This window comes from Chionomys nivalis, chromosome 10 (genome assembly GCF_950005125.1).
Source record: "Chionomys nivalis chromosome 10, mChiNiv1.1, whole genome shotgun sequence".
Classification (NCBI taxonomy): domain Eukaryota; kingdom Metazoa; phylum Chordata; class Mammalia; order Rodentia; family Cricetidae; genus Chionomys; species Chionomys nivalis.
Window position 1 is genome coordinate 48,459,514 of NC_080095.1, and position 18,769 is coordinate 48,478,282.

General features: G+C 43.7%; 1 protein-coding gene across 1 annotated transcript in view; it reads right to left on the reverse strand.

Annotated features, from left to right (window-relative positions):
- The window catches only part of Syne2 (spectrin repeat containing nuclear envelope protein 2), a 300,335-nt gene that overhangs the window by 91,824 nt on the left and 189,742 nt on the right, over positions 1–18,769 (reverse strand). The window contains exons 65-70 of the mRNA XM_057782661.1: positions 18,089–18,205; positions 8,929–9,159; positions 4,504–4,686; positions 2,731–2,859; positions 1,731–1,852; positions 724–865 (exon numbers count right to left, since the gene is read on the reverse strand). Coding sequence (XP_057638644.1) covers positions 724–865; positions 1,731–1,852; positions 2,731–2,859; positions 4,504–4,686; positions 8,929–9,159; positions 18,089–18,205 — 924 coding nt within the window. The remainder of the gene's footprint in view (positions 1–723; positions 866–1,730; positions 1,853–2,730; positions 2,860–4,503; positions 4,687–8,928; positions 9,160–18,088; positions 18,206–18,769) is intronic.

The following is an 18,769-nucleotide window of genomic DNA, read 5'->3' on the forward strand; positions in this document are numbered from 1 at the left end:
ATGTGCCATTGGCACAGGCTGGCACGTGATAGGTTCTACAGGATCTTCTGATGCATGAATGGCATGTACTCACCATTCTATAGGTGTCTTGTAAAACTTAGTACAGGCTATTCATTCATCAGATAGTAACTAAGACGCCAGATTGCCATAGGTGCTATGCTAGGCACTCAAATGTGAACCAAGCAGACACGGATTTTCTTCTCTGACCTTCTAATGGTGAACACAGAGCATTACAGCTTAAATCTGGAGTGTCCCTTGTGGGCTGCTGGCACTGCTGTGGAAGGTGACCTTTCGGGTGGATGTGGGCCACTGGAGATGGGCTTTGAGGGTAACAGCATGGCCCTGCCTTGGTCCCTGCTCTCTTCCTGATCCACCAAGATGTGAACAAGCCATGTGAACTGGCCACTGTTGAGGGAGCTGCCCCAGCGGCTGTGCCGTCCCCCTCACGATGACTTTCTGACACCGTGAGTCAATCATCTTTCCTTCCTTAACTGTTCTGTTCCAGAAACATGCACACGAACACATAGGCAGAGAAGCAAATAAGAAACGTAGCGAGCTCCATGATCAGGGAGCAGGGGCTACAGGAACAGAAAGGGAGGGCCGGGCCGGGGAAGAAACCACAGGGTTCCTCTGCTTTCTGAAAACAAAGGGGCACATCGTGCAGAGAACACAGGTTTCTGGATGAGCCCTCGCTGGGTTCCCGAGAGAGAGAAGCACACAGACCTGAGGCTCCACGAGCTGAAGTCCTGGGAGATTTGGTCTTGAAGTTAGTTCATGGTGAAGGTACAGCCACTTGTCACCACTTTGGCCCTGGGGTGACAAGGCTGAACCTGGAGCCGCATTTCCAGGGTCAGGAACCTTGCCGCTTGTGAAGAGGAGAAAAAAAAGTATGAAAAGAATTGACACACCACACACGCATAAATCTCAGATTACATTTATACAATGTTTCATGTCGGATTTTAAAATAAACAATTCTTCCAATACTAAATATCCAAAAGTGGCTGGGAAGGCTGGAGAGTTGGTTAAGAACAACTTAACCAACTTGCTGCTCTTGCAGAGGACCCAGGTTCAGTTCCCAGGGTAGCCCACAACTGTCCCTAAGTTCAGTTTCTGGGGATCTGAGGCCCTCTGCTGACTCCTATGGGCACCAGGCACACAAGTGGCACACATACATACACAAAGTCAAAACACTCAAGCACGTAGAATAAATGAACCTAAATTTCCTTTTTCTGGGGCGGGGGCTGTCCCTCAGCTGGTAGAGTGACTAGTAGGCACGGTGCCCTGGGTTTGAGCACCAGCCTCACACATGCCAGGCGTGGGAGTGCACGCCTGTAATCTCAGTATTCGGAGTGGGGCAGGAGGATTAGAAAGCCATAGTGCAAGTTTGAGACCACATTGGGTTATACCAAACCCTACCTCATAAATAAAAGAGAGAAAAAAATGCAAAAATACATCCGTTAGATAATGGATGCCCAGCATACTTAGAAATGCTTTGTCTCAGGCTGGAGAGATGGTTCAGTGGTTAGGAGCACTGACTGCTCTTCCAGAGGACCCAGGTTCAATCCTCAGCACCTATGTTGGCTCACAATTGTCTGTAACTCTAGTTCCAGGGCATCGAACACTCTCTTCTGGCCTTCTCAGGCACCAGACAGGCAATGGTGCACAGGCATACAGGCAGGCCAAACACCCACACACATTAAAATAATTAGAGAATCTAAAAAATGCTTTACCTCGGAGCTGATTCCTGATTTGCATCTTTATCCTGTTGGCAATACTGCAGCCATGTTTTCTTGGCATTGAATTCTGTGAACTTAATTAAATCTTTCTGTTCCAACGGTTTTAATGCCAGAACCTGTAAGTGGACACAATTCGAATGGTTTAACTGATCTAGTTTTTCAATTAGCACCCTGAATGTCTTCTGCTGAAATCATCTAATTTATATCACCTCAAGTCATTACCACTTTTCTTTCTTGTTTGCCTATTCTTGTTACCATCTATGCCCCCCAAACTCAGTTAGGAGCTGTGTCTGTGGCTCACCGAGGGAGCTTTTGCCTCACGTGTGCTAGGTCCTGGGTTCCATACCCAGCATTGCAAACAAACAACAAACCCCAAAGAGACAATGAATAAACAAAACTATAAAATAATCACTTAACAGCCAAATGTTATTTAAACTATATTGGACGTACATGAAAAAATTACCAGTGAACATGCTTTGAGACAACAATCAAAGCAGAGCAGTCAGTAAAGAGCTAAGCTTGCCCTGACGGTGGTCACTTGGTTTAAGATGCAAACTGTCAGGCGGTGGTGGCGCACGCCTTTAATCCCAGCACTTGGGAGACAGGCGCAGGTGGATCTCTGTGAGTTCGAGGCCAGCCTAGTCTACAGAGTTAGTGCCAGGACAGGCTCCAAAGCTGCAGAGAGAGGAGAGGAGAGGGGAGGGGAGGGGAGGGGAGGGGAGGGGAGGGGAGGGGAGGGGAGGGGAGGGGAGGGGAGGGGAGGGGAGGGGAGGGGAGGGGAGGGGAGAGAAGAGAGAAAAAGAGAGGGGTAACCTAATGAAGGATCAAGGCTCTATCCCCAGTGAAATAGCTTACTGTACAGACCCTGCAGGCCCCAGCACCCATACTTCAGTCATAATGCAGCCCTCCAATGGTAGCTCGGGCTTTAGTACAAAGAGAAACACCAACTAGAAAGTTTAGTTCCCATCCCTCCAACTGAGAGAACAGGAGTTACCTGTGTCTGGGGAACGTCCTTCTGTTTGCTGAACTGTGGCCTTTCAGTTATGATGGATTCAAGCTCAGGAAAGCTGACTGGCTGGAAGATGGTGTAGGACTCTGATGGTTGCTTCACAGTGGTGGGATGCTGGAAAACCAACACACAAACCAACATATATGTGTTCCATGATGGCAGACTGATTTAAAAGACGCAGTGATCTGAGCTACCAACACATCCACAGGGCAGAGTAAAAAGCAGCACTGTTATTTATTATAATTCAGTGCACTTATTTCATATCAACTACATTTAGTGAGATGATTGTCTTATGTACTCAATCTAATTTGCCTAATGAATTTACAAAAGTCAGGAAATTTATCTTTTTTAAGGAACAAAGCAAAATGAACAAAAAAACCCAAAGAACCTAAAGGGGCAGTATTATGTTTATAAATTAAAGTTCTCTTATATAAGTATCCCTAGCTGTCCTGGAACTTACTTCGTAGATCAGGTTTGCTGGGAACTCACAGTGATCCGCCTGCCTCTGCCTCTCGCGTGCTGGGATTACAGGCATGAACCACCACCTCCCAGCTACATATTTTTAAAAGAGGAAAACTTCGGGATGACAGAGAAAACACATAACCCATGACCCAGGGCCACCCTCATTCCTATGAATCTCAGTCCCCAATGGAATCACTCATAAGTTTTCACGCAAATCTTCTACCATGAGATCCACTTCTAAGATGCTTTAGATGTCGTGAGGACACTTGAACTATATGATAGTCTGGGCAGTATAAATATATATTTTTAAATGAGTAACAAAAGTGCCCTGGAAACAGATTTTGTCTTTATGAAGTAAATCTTTATTTTATGATATTTATTTGTTGGTTTATTTACTTAGAGTCAGGGTATCACTATGTAGCTTTGGTTGGCTTGGAACTTGATGTGGACCAGGATGGCCTTGAACTCACAGAGATAGATCCACCTGTCTCCTGAGTGCTGGAATTAAAGGTGGGCACCATCAATTTATTTTGATTTTTTTTTTGACGTGGTAATCTCTAACTTGATATATTACCAAGGATGACCCTGAATTTCTGATCTTCCTGCTTCCACCTACCCTGTGTCAAAACTACCCGCTGTGGAAGGGATTGAACCCAGGTCTTCATGTATGCAAGCACTCTAACAACTGAGTTACATTCAAAGTCCTGCTATAAAATGTTTATCTTATCTACATATATTTATATGTTTTCTATAATGGCTTCATCTTCATTTAGAGTCACAAAATTCCTTCATTTTATTTTATTGAAAAATTAAATCTATTTATTATTCTGTGTGTGTGCGTGTGCGCGTGTGTGTGCACGCGCGTGTACTTTGACAAGCAGGTGACAACTTGTGGGAGTTGGTTTTCTCCTTCCATCATAGATTCAGGGTGTTGAACTCAGGTCATCAGGGATGTAGGACAACCTCTTTTACCCCCTAAGGCATATTGCTGGCCCCCAAAATTCCTTTAAAATACACTCTTCCTTGTGAAAAATTTTTCTATATAAAAGCTCAAAATCAATAGAATCCTCAGCCTCGTTGAATCCGCTCAAGTCAACCTGAGCCACCAACAGGCACCCCGGCCTGGAAACCTGCACAGTGGAATGAAAGTGTGATCCCAGAAGCCCGTGCGTCCTCTCCTTCCGCTCCTTTTAAAACATCCCGTGACTCTTTAATGTGGATGGTGTCTCTGCACTGCCACCTCCACCCAGAGTACTGCTGGCAGGCTCTAGGATGTCCACGCCACTGCACGCTTACCTGGTCCTCGCTGTGCTTCTCCTGAAGCATCATCTGGACCTTTTCCAAGTTGCACTTCACAGTCTTGAGTTTCCAGGAAAGGGCTTCGGCCTCTTGCTGAGTGGCTCCGCAGTCTCCCAGGCCCTGGTCTTTACAGGTATCTAACAGAGAAGCCACCTTGTGCTCAATCTCCGTCAGCATTGCCTAAGAGAGAACATCACCGAATTATCCACAGTGGGTTTCAGGGGGTGGGGTAGGGATTGAACCAGGGGCCCTGTGCATACATAGCATGCTGCCTACTGATGGGCTACATGGCCAACCCATAACGTCAGCCTCCAACAAGTATTAGTCTCCAAAATGAGTGAGATTTGCTTTCTCTGCCTCAGAATATAAAAGAAGTCCCAGAAACTAGATGGAAGGAACCTTGGAAAAACACAAATTTTGACATGATTCTGGGCTGAAAAGCAGGGTGTGACTAAATTAACCCTGATGGAAGATGTTGCACTAAGCAACCCTGTAATCACCCCTAAAAACACTACGGATTATGACGCCCAGTGCTTCCTGCTGGCTAACAACACGGATGCTAAATTGTCTGGCCACACAGCAGCCATGTTCATCCAGGATCCCTACCTGTGTACCCTCAGGTAATCTTTAGAATGGAGAAAACGGCAGAATTTACTTTCTAAATTTATTGTGAGGAATCAGTCAGTTAACTCCGTGTATTTTTGCTTTAATCCATGTGCTTTGGGCTTAATGGCTTAAAATCATGTAGAATATACAAGCACAAGATTAAGAGGAAAACCCTGAATGTTTTCCCCCATCTTTCTAATCTTTTCTGTTGTAGCCCAAGTGTCAAACAGAGAACTCAAAGAATTCCACACACTTATTTGAAGGTTCTTCCCCTTGCTTATTTCTTCCTCGTTCTCAAGCCAATTGAACCTCCAAAAGATCAAAAGAACACAGAAGTAATTTGGAACTTAAAATCCTTAGTGACTGATACAACCAACTGACCTGCACGGGTCTATAAAGAAATCAGCTGCAGAACGTGCATTTCCAAATGAGTCAGGCTCTTTGCATTCCTCCTCAACAGACTCTACACTCTCTCGAAGCTCAGGCGTCTATGCAACCATGCCAACTGGCTGGGCACAGGGTCAGCAGCCCTGTGCACACCCCACATTCTAGCACCAAGGCCAATGGCATAAAACCCAACCTGGGACTAAGACCAGGTTCTGTTCAAGAAACACTCTACCTCCAAACAGATTATCCAATAATGTATATTGTCAGCCCTCTATTTCAGAAAGGTCCTTATCGCATCCCTGTGGCTTTTTCAGAGCCTCAACGGTGGCCGTTCACAAAGGCAACCACAACTGTACACTGGCTTGTTTACCCGTGCATCGGCATTAGGCAAATATTTGATGTGTTTACAGCTGATGCTTCCCAGCAACCATTTCAACAGCTGTAAACTGATATTCCGTGACTCGCTTAGCCTCCGGCTGTTCTGCTTTACTGAAGCTGTTTCCAGATCTCCCGTTTACTAATTAATGCTGTCGTAATTCTGTTACCATCTTGAAGATTTCTTTTAAATTTTATTATTATTCTTTTTTATGTGTATGGGTGTTTTGCCTGCATGTGGATCTGTGTACTATGTGTGTGTATGCAGCACCTTCCAAGGCCAGAAGGGGGGAATCAGATCCCTTGGGTTGTGAGCCACCATGTAGGTGCTGAGAATCAAACCCAGGTTCCCTGGAAGAACAGCTAGTGCTCTTAACTGCTGAACCACCTCTCCAGGCAGAATTTTCTGAGGCACAATCTTTTTCTTTCTTTCTTTCCTATTTTTGATATAGGGTTTCACTGAGTAGTCTTGGTTGACCTGGAACTCACTTTGTAGACCAGGTTGGCCTTGAGCTTAGAGATCCACCTGTCTTTGCTTCTGAGTAGTGGGATCAAAGGCATGATCCCAACCAGGCCAGCAAATATTTTCTTTCTTTAATTTTTTTTCTAAGACAAGATCTCCTGGGAACATGGGAGTTATGGGACAGGGTAGAAGGGGAAAGGGGAAGAAGGGAGCTGAGAAAAATGTATAGCGCAGTAAAAAACAAAAGTGATAAAATTATTTTTCTATTTTTATCTACTCCTCACTTTCCTTCCTTCTTTTTTATATTTATTTTTCTGAATCAGCACTTGGGAGACAGAGGCAGGCAGATCTCTGTGAGTCCCAGGTTAGCCTGCTCTGTAAAACAGCCCCAGGTCAGCCTGGACTACATGGTGAGATCCTGGTTTTTCTTTTGATTTGTTTTATTTTGGAGGCATTATTAAATCAAAGAAAAAGAACATTTTATATTCTTCCAAGTGACCTTCCAAATTGTTGATTCAATCAGACAAAACTACCAGATACCAGAGGATCAGATTTTCTAGTCTCGTGGGGAGGCCTGTAACTTTTACAAAGTGAACAAAAGTATAACAAAATTGCTGTTTGAATTCACCTATTTTATGCCTTTGTTTTGAGACAGGGTATGGAGTAGCCCAGGCTGGCCACAAATACACTATGTAGCCAAGGATGACCATGAACTCCTAACCTTCCTGCCTCTGTTCTGATTACTGAGATCATAGGTGCACGCCACACGGGTTCATACTGTGCTCAGGTTTGAACACAGGACTTCATGTGTGTTGAGCAAGCAACCCACCTACTGGCTGAAAAGGTTCAAAGGCCACCACTGCCAATCCCAAATATTTATTTATTTATTTACTTACTTATTTATTTACTTATTTATTTATTTATTAAAGATTTCTGCCTTCTCCCCGCCATCACCTCCCATTTCCCTCCCCCTCCCCCATCAAGTCCCCCTCCCTCATCATCCCTAAGAGTAATCCAGGTTCCCTGCCCTGTGGGAAGTCCAAGGACCACCCACCTCCATCCAGGTTTAGTAAGATGAGCATCCAAACTGCCTAGGCTCCCACAAAGCCAGTACGTGCAGTAGGATAAAAAACCCATTGCCATTGTTCTTGAGTTCTCAGTAGACCAAATTTTTATATAACCTTTAAACGTAGTTCAAACAAAGCACATTCTCAGCCATTGAGAGCCTGAAAGCTGCATCTTCCATCTGTTAGAGACACCACAAGTAAGACAAGTCTATAAAATGCCCCTGCTGCCCTCCGGATCCAGGTTCTCCATTGTCCTGGGACATCATGTAGATGCCTGAGGCCCCTGGAAATCCACGCTCCCCACCTCCACCTTTAGCTTTTATGAAGAACTTGCTGGTAGACTCACATTCCTGCCAGGTCTGCCCACAGCAAGCTTGTTGGGTGCTACTGCCACCTGGTGGGCATGTCTTGTCTTTGCAGTGTCCCCCACTCTTCAAAATGGGTGCAAAATAGCAAGATGGGCATTCTGATGGTGACCAAGCCATGGGCATGAGGTCTATCTGGTTGATAGCAAGCCTTAAGGAGCTTGGAACACTTGAGGTACAACTTAGTGCAGTTCTGATCTGTTGTGCTTAACTTCATCATCAGGGAAGTCGACTAGAAAGCCTGTAGAACAACTATTACAACTAACAGGACTAACCCCAGCCCGGTTACCTCCCCTTGCAAGTAGTTCCAGGTTGATGAAAGGGAGGTGGCTGTGCTACCCCAACCCCAGGACAGGTTCTTGCAGGAAGAGCTTCTGGTGGCAGGGCCAGTGCCTGAGGGAGGCTGAGACAGGAGGGAGATGTCTCCATCCCCGGTAGGAGGTGGAGGCTGGTCTGCTGGACACAGCCTGGGGAGAGGCCACCTTAAGCAGCCAGCAAAGCTCTGTTGTTGTGACAGCAGCCACTGCTGAGGTGTCGTCATCCCAGCCCCTCCCTGGAGAGACAGAGAGCCCAGCCTTTGGACTGAGCTGGCGAGCTATCCTCAGGGTGACTTCAGACAAGGAAGTTGATGTTTTCACTCCTCCCCAGCCCGGAGCACATGGGCTGACACGCCTAGCCACAAAGCTCTCTTCGGCGGGTCTTCGAAAATCTTGCACATTATGACGTTCACTTTCGTTCTGATGAGCTAATTATTCATACGCAACCCTTGCGACCGTAAATAAAAATCGACAGCAAATGTCGAGCACGGTTTAATACCAGACACCGTGAGCTCATCTCATCCAATCCTCAGAAGAATTCTGTGTGCTAACCTACTCTGCTGGAGGGGAAAAATAAGGTGGAAAAGCAAACTGGTCCACGCTCACAGTTACTACGGCGGGGCTGGTTTTGGATTCTGGATTCCGGGCTGTTACTCACATCTGTCCCCTCAAAGGGACTGACGACACAAAGACTCAATGGTGAAAACTATAAACTGAGGCCAAAATAAATGTGAGGTTCAGAGGCATGGGAGACGCATACTGTCACTTTAAGAGCAATCTGCCCCATCTTGGCAGGAGATGGGTGACTAGGCAAACCCTAACCTCCTGCCTGGCCGGCTTACCTGGCACCCAGCCAGCTCCTGTTCCACCACCTGCTGCATGTCTGGGTCTAATGTTTCTGGCTCAAACGCCACGTTGGCTTGTTGCAGCCACAGCTCCAGCTCGGCCACTTGGGTCTTGCAGACATGGAGGACTTCTGCAGGCTGAGGCCTACTTCTCTCCACGGTGGCTTCAAAGGCGCCTTGCTCGTGAGGAAAGTCCAGAGGTGAAGCCTCAATGGGAGGTGTGGCACCCTAAAACGAAGCCAAAGGTAATCCAGCAGTGAGAAGCCAGGAATCCAAGGCTTTTACTCTGGGGCTTGGAAAGACCTGGGAACCTGCAATCCCCTTCCTTCCCATTAAACGGAACAAAATAAGGACAAGAAGGAGGAAGAAAGAAAAGAAAAATGCACCTCCACACTCATAGCAACAGCCACGTGACCGCCGGGCCAGGTTTCCAGGCAGCCAGTCTGCATGTACACAGGTACAGTATTCCCGGGCACAGAGGTGGAGAGTGGCAATCCCCGGGAGACGGATGAGAGTGTGTGCGTGAGGGTGTGTCCCAAACACTTCAGGGAACTGACCAGGGCTTAAAGTTCTATGACACCTGATGATGAAGCAAGGCTCACACTGCTGTGGACCCCGTGCAAACAGAAACAAATAGACAATCAAAAAACCCCAAAAGCAAAAAAACCAATAACCCAACCACCACAACAAAAACAAATATGCCGGCAGGGCTAATAAAATATTGCAACCTGCCACACAACTGTAACATCTTCCCAAGCAGCAAGAGTCGATTTTTGTTTTTCTTTAGCCATCTAAACTTCTCTCTACTCAAAACAGCTTGGGTCCGGTAACAAACTTCGTGGGGTAATGCACATTTTCTCCCTCCCCCAGAGAGAAATCCCTAAAATGGGTTTTGCTTTTCTAGACTCTCAAATGTTAAGAACAGACCGCGTTAATGTGAAGTTTGAATACAAGCGTGATATATCCTCTGTGTATTGAAACCACTGGATTTCTTACAATAAAAAAGCGAACTTTCTCCCAGATGTATTTGTTAGTTTCAGTGTGGAAGTAAGGATGATTTTAACATGGCAGACTTGCCTGACACTGTGGGACCTACCCTCTTCCTACCCTCTCCGAGAATGCTCAAGGACATTGGCCCTTCTAGAGAAATTCCTTCAGGAATACAGATTTGCATTCTGATCTGTAAAAACACTCTGTCTCCATACATTCTGTGTTAACTAGAATTAAAATCAATTGCAACATTTCCCACTGAAAATTGTATGCCAACTTGTTAGCATCTATCTAATAAAGCACAATTTGGGACAAACGACAGACTTCCAACAGGAGCTGCTCACAAACATAACTTCCTACCTCAAAAGTGTAACCTCGGAGGGGTCATAATTTTCCTGACTCGCTGCTAACTTTACATGGGCTTGTTCTTTTCTAGTAAAATGCTATTTCTTAGGTTTGGGGCATCCTCAGTGGTAGGATTTGCCTGGCATGTGAGAGGCTCCAAGTTTGATCCCCAGCACCCCTAACCCCCCCCCAAACAACAACACAACAAATAAAACAACAGATTTTCTTCTGCCTCCGTCTACCTATTTTTATAGCTTCCTTCAATGGCTACCTTCTGAAGGATGCCTTCTTTTTCTCCCAGTATTTTCCATGAGCCTCCTACACCAGGCCCATCCCTGCCCTGGGCTTCAGTGGTCTTTGTTAAGGTAAAAATCTGTGGGAATTACTGTCAGACATTAGTTTCTAGCCTGCTTAGTTATATAACTGATCAGTTACATAAATAACTGATTCGCTATTTCCCGGTTTTGGGGTATGACTATACCTTAGTGGCAAAGACGGTGAGATCTCCTTTTTTTTTTTTTTTTTTTCCTGGCATCATCTGTTAATACCAATGGGTGAACCTGTAAAAACTAATTTATCATCCGTTCTCTTAATTTACTCAAAATTTTATTTGATCACCTCTGGCAGGCCGAAATTTTAAGCTGCAGTATTAAGCTGTTCTGCTTTCTGACTACCTTACTTACTGAGGAAGTGAGCAAGGTGGGTGACTAATGTGGCCTTTATTTAAACCTGAACAGAGTCCAAAGAGGGGTGGTGGGGGCAGAGGGAAAAAAATCAATTACATGCAACCTCAGAAGAGCTGGAAATGGCCTCAGTATTCTCATGTAGAAGTGTCCCCCAGGGTCACACTTTAAGTTCTTTTTTTTTTTTTAAATATTTATTTATTTATTTATTATGTATACAATATTCTGTCTGTGTGTATGCCTGCAGGCCAGAAGAGGGCACCAGACCTCATTAGAGATGGTTGTGAGCCACCATGTGGTTGCCGGGAATTGAACTCAGGACCTTTGGAAGAGCAGGCAATGCTCTTAACCACTGAGCCATCTCTCCAGCCCCGCACTTTAAGTTCTGAACCCTGAGCAGAGGGACGGTAATCAGTTCATAGCCTCCCATCCCACCAAAGTATATCTGAGAAGGGCAGGCCTGGACATGGGCCACTAGCACAAAGTCACAGGGCTCTGGCTCTGTGACCTTCAAATCAGGAGTAGGGACCTTCCGCTGGCCCCTGCATTAACCAGAAAATCCCATTCCTGTCGCCCTCTCCAAACCCCACCGACCCAGAGTCTACGAACAAAGAAAAGGTGCCAAAAAGCCCAGTTATGCATTCTTGGAGGCTGTTGCAGCTTCCACCCCTGAAGTTGCCAGCCACCCAAGTCACAGTCGTACCCCCTGCCCCGCCCCAGCATTTAAGTTTTTGACCATACCCAGCTTGTGGCGGGCAGACACATCATCATCTCCTGGCCTATAACCTATATAATCTCCCTGCTTTTGTTTGTGGGAGCAGCTTCTCCAGCCCTGAGAGTGGCTTTGCTCAAATCAACCCGTTGCTATACTTTTTCAATCTTGGCTTACTGAGTTGGAGGAGAAACCTATTATGGGCAGCAGAAAACCTATTAAGAAGTCCTCAGTAATTTTTTGAAACAGCAACCCTGCTTTATCTTCTAGCCCTAAATCCCGGAGATAGAAATTATTTCAGTGAATGTTTCATATTTTGCATTTTGGTGCTAAAAAATGTTGCCACAAGTGTTTGCTACCAGATAAGAATTCTGTAGGCTCTCTGATAATGAATGATTCCTATCTTTTATTGGTATTACTCCTAATCAATGAACATGGTGCCAAAACCAGATCCTTATCTCACAACACAAATCCTCTGTTCCCAAGTACAGATAAGGAAACGCACGCTTTGCTTTGAGTCTATTTAAACTGCTGGAGCCAACACCTAAGTAGACCCATAATACCAATCGCTGATTTCATTGCACTTTACAATGTACAAATCCATCTCTCCCCACTGTTTCACAAACTCTATGGCATCCAAGTTAGACATCTGCTCTGGCACGTCACTGATCTAAAGTTACCGTAAACTACGGGTTGTGACTCTCAGTGAAGTCCCACAGACGAATGTATATGTTATGAAAAATCCGGCAACATAAAAGGTTTCAGAACATGGAACTACCAAAAAAAAAAATCAAACATGAAGCAATAAAAAAATCAAACATGAAATGAGGCTAGGGAGATGGCTCCGTGGGTACAAATAAATACCTCACAAGCCTGATGACCTGATTTGACCCCTAAGCCCCACCTAAAAAGCTGGATACAGCAGTATGAATCTGTATTCCCAGCGCTCACTCCTAGGGAGAGGTGGAGACAAGCCAGCAGAGCTGTCGGGAAGCTAATGGCTAAGAGAGACTAGGTTCAACAAGGCTGAAGCCGCACCATTCCTGCCACCTAGAACACTTCTCTACCAATCAATAAAGTATTGTTCCCTTGGCTTTAAACCAACAAAACAAAACTCAAACAAGGTGGAAGACAGGACCCAACTCTCAAAGACTGTCCTCTGGTTTCCAAATATGCAACTTGGAATACATATGTCCAGCTCACATCAGGTGATCTCACTGAAGCCTTGAATCTGGAACACACAACATGCACATTACAATGTACATGTCGTCACCATATGCAACACCAACAAATGCCCCCAAAACACCTTGGCACAGATTCAATGCCGCTGAATGGTATAAATTTCATATTGTTACTGTACCAAGTTTTCTGCTTTTATGTTAACAAAACGGTTTGTGAACCAGAACTCCTGGAGAGAAGCTGTGTTTGCAAAGACCATTTGATTAGAAATTGGAATGCCGAGGTCCAGGGCTAATCAACTTATCTCAGGCTACCTTTAACTGCCCTCTCCCAAAAGAAATGTAAGTTCACTCCAGAAATTAATGAAATGGAAATAAGCAAAAACAATACGAAGAATTAATGCTATAACTGTGTATATGTGTGCAAGTCTCTGTGTGGGCATGCACACTTGTATGCCAGTACCCAAAGAGATCACAAGTGTTGTATCTCACTGGTGCTGGAGTTACGGGTGGTTGTGAGCTGTCCAACACGGGTGCTGGGAACTTAGGTTCTCTGGAAGGACAGTGCTCCCTTAACTGCTATCCCATCTCTCCAGCATCAAAAGGTTGGCTCTTTGAAAAGTTTTAAACAAAACTGACAAAAATCTTAGCCAAATCAGAGTGAGAGAGAAACAGAGATTACAAAAGATACCAATAAAATTCGGAAAATCATTAGAAAATACCTTTAAAATTTATAGTCCACTGGATTGGAAAATCTAAAATAAATAAATTTCTTGATGGACATAATCTATCAAATTTAAACCAACATGAGATAGAAATTTGAACAGATATATAACAGAACATGAGACGAAAGCAGTAAAAACAAAAGTCTCCCAATTGAAGACTCCTGGGCAGATGACTTTGGTGCTTTCTATTAGACCTTTAAAGAAGAACTAATATCAATACTTAGCAAATGAATCCAAAACCAGAAATATAAGAAATGCCACCAAGATCTTCTTATGAAGCTAGTATGACCCGGATACTAAAATAGACAGAAATAACAGCAACAACAAAAAGAAAATTCTAGACAAATTTCAGTAATGAACAAGGGTACAGAAAACTTGCAAATTAAATTCAAGAACACATCAGAACTATCGTTACTGTGAGCAAATTTGCTTCATTTCAGAGACGCAGAGATGGCTCAAATAGATAAATCAAGAAACATAACAAACCACATGAATAGATTAAAAAAAAAACAGAAACCTCATAATCATCTTCATAGATTCGGAAAAGGTTTTTGACAAAATCCAAATCACTTATGATAAATGCCCCCATGGAAACCAGGAATCAAAATTCCAATGCCATTCTTATCTTCTAGTGTGTGTTTGTGTGTGTGTGTGTGTGTAGTACCTGTGTGTGCAGGTGTGTTACCCCATGCATATGCACACAGAGGACAGTACAGGATGCTAGGTATCTTCTCTATTATTTTCTGGTTTATTGCCTTGAGACAGGGTCTCCCAATGGAAACTTGCCATTTTGTCTAGGCTGGCTGATTCTGCCTATTTCTGCTTCCAAATGTTGGGGTTATAGGTATGTACAGCCATGCCTTAAAAAGAAAAATCATGGTTGATAAGGATTTGAACTCAGGTCCACATGCTTGCACAAGTAAGCACTTTTACCCACTAAGCCATCTCTTTAGACTCTATTTTGTTTTCAAATCAGTCTCACATAACTCAGGTTGGCCTTGAACTTACTTTGTAACTGAGAATGACCTCAACACCTGATCCTCCTGCCTTTGCCTCCCATGTGCTGAGATTACAGTGTATGCCAACATGAAGGTTTTATGAAGTGCTAGAATCAAAGTCAGAGCTTTATACACTAAACAAGTATCCCACCAAACGAGCTACACACCAGCCCTCAGCATTGACTATGAGGAAATCAAGATATCAACTCTAGAAAGTGGGAAGATGCTCTGCATCCTGCACAGTCCAGCTCAAGATGCATTCTTTATGTAACAATAATCAAGTATGTAAATCTTACTAGCATGCAAATTTGCCTTCATATTTTATTAATGGTAAAACCATATGTATACCAAAAAAAATTGTGGAGATTTTTTTTTAAATTTTAGTGTGCATGCGCACAACATGTATATGTAGAGGCCAGAGGAGGAGTGTTGTATGTCCTGTTTCATCACTCTTCACCTCATTCCCTTGAGGCAGGGTCTCTCACTGGAGCAGGAGCTAAGCTGAAGATAGCAGTCCCAGCTCTCCTCTTGTTCCTACCCCCAGTGCCAGCGTTACAAGCATGTGCAGCCACATGTGGCTTTTTGTGTTGGTGTTGGGGACTCAAACTCAGGAACCTGTGCTTGCTCAGCAGGAGCTCTTACCCACTGAGCCATCTCTTTCACCGTCAAAGAATTGTTTTAAAATACAATTGTAATATATTACTGGTAAATACCCGATATTTTACGTATTTTATACACCTGTGCACCCAGGTTGAGTAAAACCTCAGGCATAAAAGGGTCTTGAATGGAAGCTTTAAAGTTCTAACCTATAGGAAAGGACTTCATTTAAATCTCAAGTTTAATTTTCTGACTATCACTACATTTCATGGCAAAATCTTCTTTAAACATATCCTTAATATTTCATTCAAGTCCAAAAATGCCTGCACATCTTCTACACATCTCGTAACTGCAGTAACGGCCTCTACTACAATGCCTAACAGCGTACACAAAGATCTAACACAAGACTTAGAGTCACATATTTCTGTATTAAATAGTTATTTTCATGAAAAATTGATAAGAAATGACTCAAATTTTTCTTAAGAATACTGTAATTTTTACCTGGCCAAAGCTCTGAACTTCTAAAATAAGAGACTGAGGCTGATACATGACCGATGACGTGGGTTGCCATCTCCATGGAGACTCTCTCCTGAGGAGGGATGCAAATAAAATGGAAATGGCTCCAGGTAGAAAAAGAAGAGCTTAGGAATCACCAAAGAGCTGTTCCTGCAGTGGCCAGAGGTGACATTTAACAGGTTTTTCTCTTTTCCGAGAACCTATTATGATCTGGGTGTGGGGGTATAAGCCTGTAACTCTAGCACTGGGGAGGTTAAGTCAGAAATACAGCATATCCAAGGTCAGTCTGAAATACAGTGAGCTTATCTAAAAAACAACAATAAAAAAACAAAAAAAAACAAAACAAAAACTATCCAACCAATCAAGAAACCAACCAATCAACTAACCAAGAATCCAACCAATTCACCAACCAACCGACCAACCATCCATCTATCCAACCAACCAACCAAGAAACCAACAAACTAACCAAGAAATCATCAACCAAGAAACCAAATACCAGGAAATTGACCAACCAACCAACAAACCAAGAATCCAACCAACCAGTCAACTAACAAATCAACCAACCAACCAAGAACCAACCAACCAAGAATCCAACCAACCAAGAATCTAACCAACCAAACAACCAAGAAACCAACCAACCAACCAACCAACCAACCAACCAACCAACCAACCAAAAACCCCACAAAAGCTGTGTTAAGAAGAAAACAGACGCATTTAATTCACAGTTGAAAGCCATCCAGTTAAACACTCAAGATTCTAAATCAGGAGGCATAAAGAACAAGATTTCAAACATAACCCTGATACTTAGTAACTATAAGGTCCTGGAGACTTAACAGTTTTAAGCCTCAACATCTCCACTGTCAAGTGGGCTGGTGTGAGGATTAAGAAAGATAATATAAAAACCTCAGTGGGTGGCTCACTGAAAGCATCCCCTCAATTTTATGGTACTCTTCCTTTTCTCTTTTTTCTCCTCAGTGGTACCATGATAAGGGTAAAAGACTTTACAGAGTAACCATACCAGGAGAAGTATACAGTAAACAGAATTTCTACTAGAGCTAAGCACAGCAAACACTGCGTTATGAAAAGGTATATATGTGTATATATATGATATATATTTATTATATAGATCCTTTCTAATACACACCACATGCACACACACAGATACCGATTGTGTATGGGGTACACATGCCACGGCAAGTGTATGGAATTAGGAGAACAGTTCTGCAGACCTGGTTTTCTCTGACTTTTATGTGGGTTTGGGGAACTGGACTCATGTTCCAGGTTGTACTGTAATTGCCATCTGTTGGCCCTACACACCATTTTTATCTGTCTTAAGAAGAACAGACCAGGGGCCAGAGAGATGGCTGTTTACAAGCGTTTGTTCCTCCGGAGGAGGACCCCATTTCAGTTCCCAGCACCTACATGGTGGCTCTCATCTGTAACTCCATTTTCAGTGGATCTGACGCTTTCTTCTGACTTCCGAGGGCAATGCATGCATGTGGGCAAAACATCCATATGTAAAATAAATATAAATAAATCTAAAAACCAAAACAACCAAACAAAAAACCCAGACCAATTCTGGCTTGCAAAGTCAAATATCCATAAAACAAACAGGCCAACAATTTCCCTGGACTTGTGCTAAGTACTGCCAGTGGATCGGCCCCCCTGACATCTGTCACCCTCCTGGACAGTACTTTTAGAGAGATGGAGAATGGATTGGAAAGTACAAAGCGTAATGATAATTTGATAGCTAGTGTTCATTTTTATATAAGCTTAACCCCACATGAAAAGACTAAAAAAAAAAAAAAATGGCAAAAGCACCCCTGGGTCTCTTTCAGGAGCTATGTAGCTATGTAGTGAGATCCCTAGAGCTTCAGGTCCACTCAACTCAACCAGCAGGTCCAGCCTAGAAACAGTGGCCTGCGGGGACCTTTCTTGAGAACTGCGGTGGGTTTCAAATTAGGAAGTTGGAAGGGAATGTTCTGGGGCAACTCCTTACTCGCTTCTGTAGTTCCTGTAGTTTGCCCTCTGAATCTGATCCTCCTTTGTAAACACAAGGTAGGTATTAACTTGCCTCGTAGAATCTCATGATTAAGGAACAAAGAACACAAATGCCTTTTCTCAACAAGCCCTTGATCAATACGCGTTGTTCTCCATTTTCACCGCCTCCATGTGTTGTGCGCACTTAGTCATTAACTCAACAACTATCTCAGGCTGACAATCGATGAGCGAGTGGGAAATGTAAATAAAAGACGGTAAAATCGCAGCGGGATAGGACAGCATGCGTGAGGACACTGGCCTTCGCGGGGGCTCAACACACAAAGCATTGCAGAAGTCAGACAACAGTGGCTAACCCTGGGTGCCGGTCTGGGAACCTGAGCAGCCAGCTTGCAGGTGACAGGCAGGGTCTTACCCTTGCAGTTTGGCTGAGCCTCGGGGAAGGGTCTGGGCCTGGCTCAGTGCTTCCCGAGTCTGGTGCAATAATATGTGCCATAGAAGCGTCACAGGTGCTAATTCTCCCATCTGCCTCCTGTGGAGAAAAAAAAAATCAGCTCCTGCTGCCAGGAAGCCCCTCTTCCTTGGCTGCTCACTTACAGTTTGCCTGCTTGCTCGGGAAGCCGGGTACATTGCTTAGTTCATTATGTATGCATCTTTGAAAGTCTTTTGGCTGTAGTGTTTTCTAAAAGGGCTTATTTACCTTATTAAATTATTATATTTATGTGTATATACCTGTATGAGATATGTCAACCATGTTTGTATAGGACCCTGTCTCAAAAAAAAAAAAAAAAACCAACCAAACAACAAAAAACTAGGCAAGGAAGGGCAACTCCGTTGAATAACCAACAGTGTTCACTCTTTAAAATTATTGCCTTTTAAAGTGTTCTCAATAAACTCATGATAAATATGTGAGGTAATGCATATATAAATGAATTTGATTTAGCCATTTCACAATGTAGCCACATTTCAAAGCATCATGCTCTATATTCTAAGCATGTATAATTTTGTCAAAAAACGTAGCAGAAGCTTTTCCATTCTTTCAAACAAATCCTCTGATTTGTTACCTCTTATTTTTAGTCTTCGTACGGGCCACTGG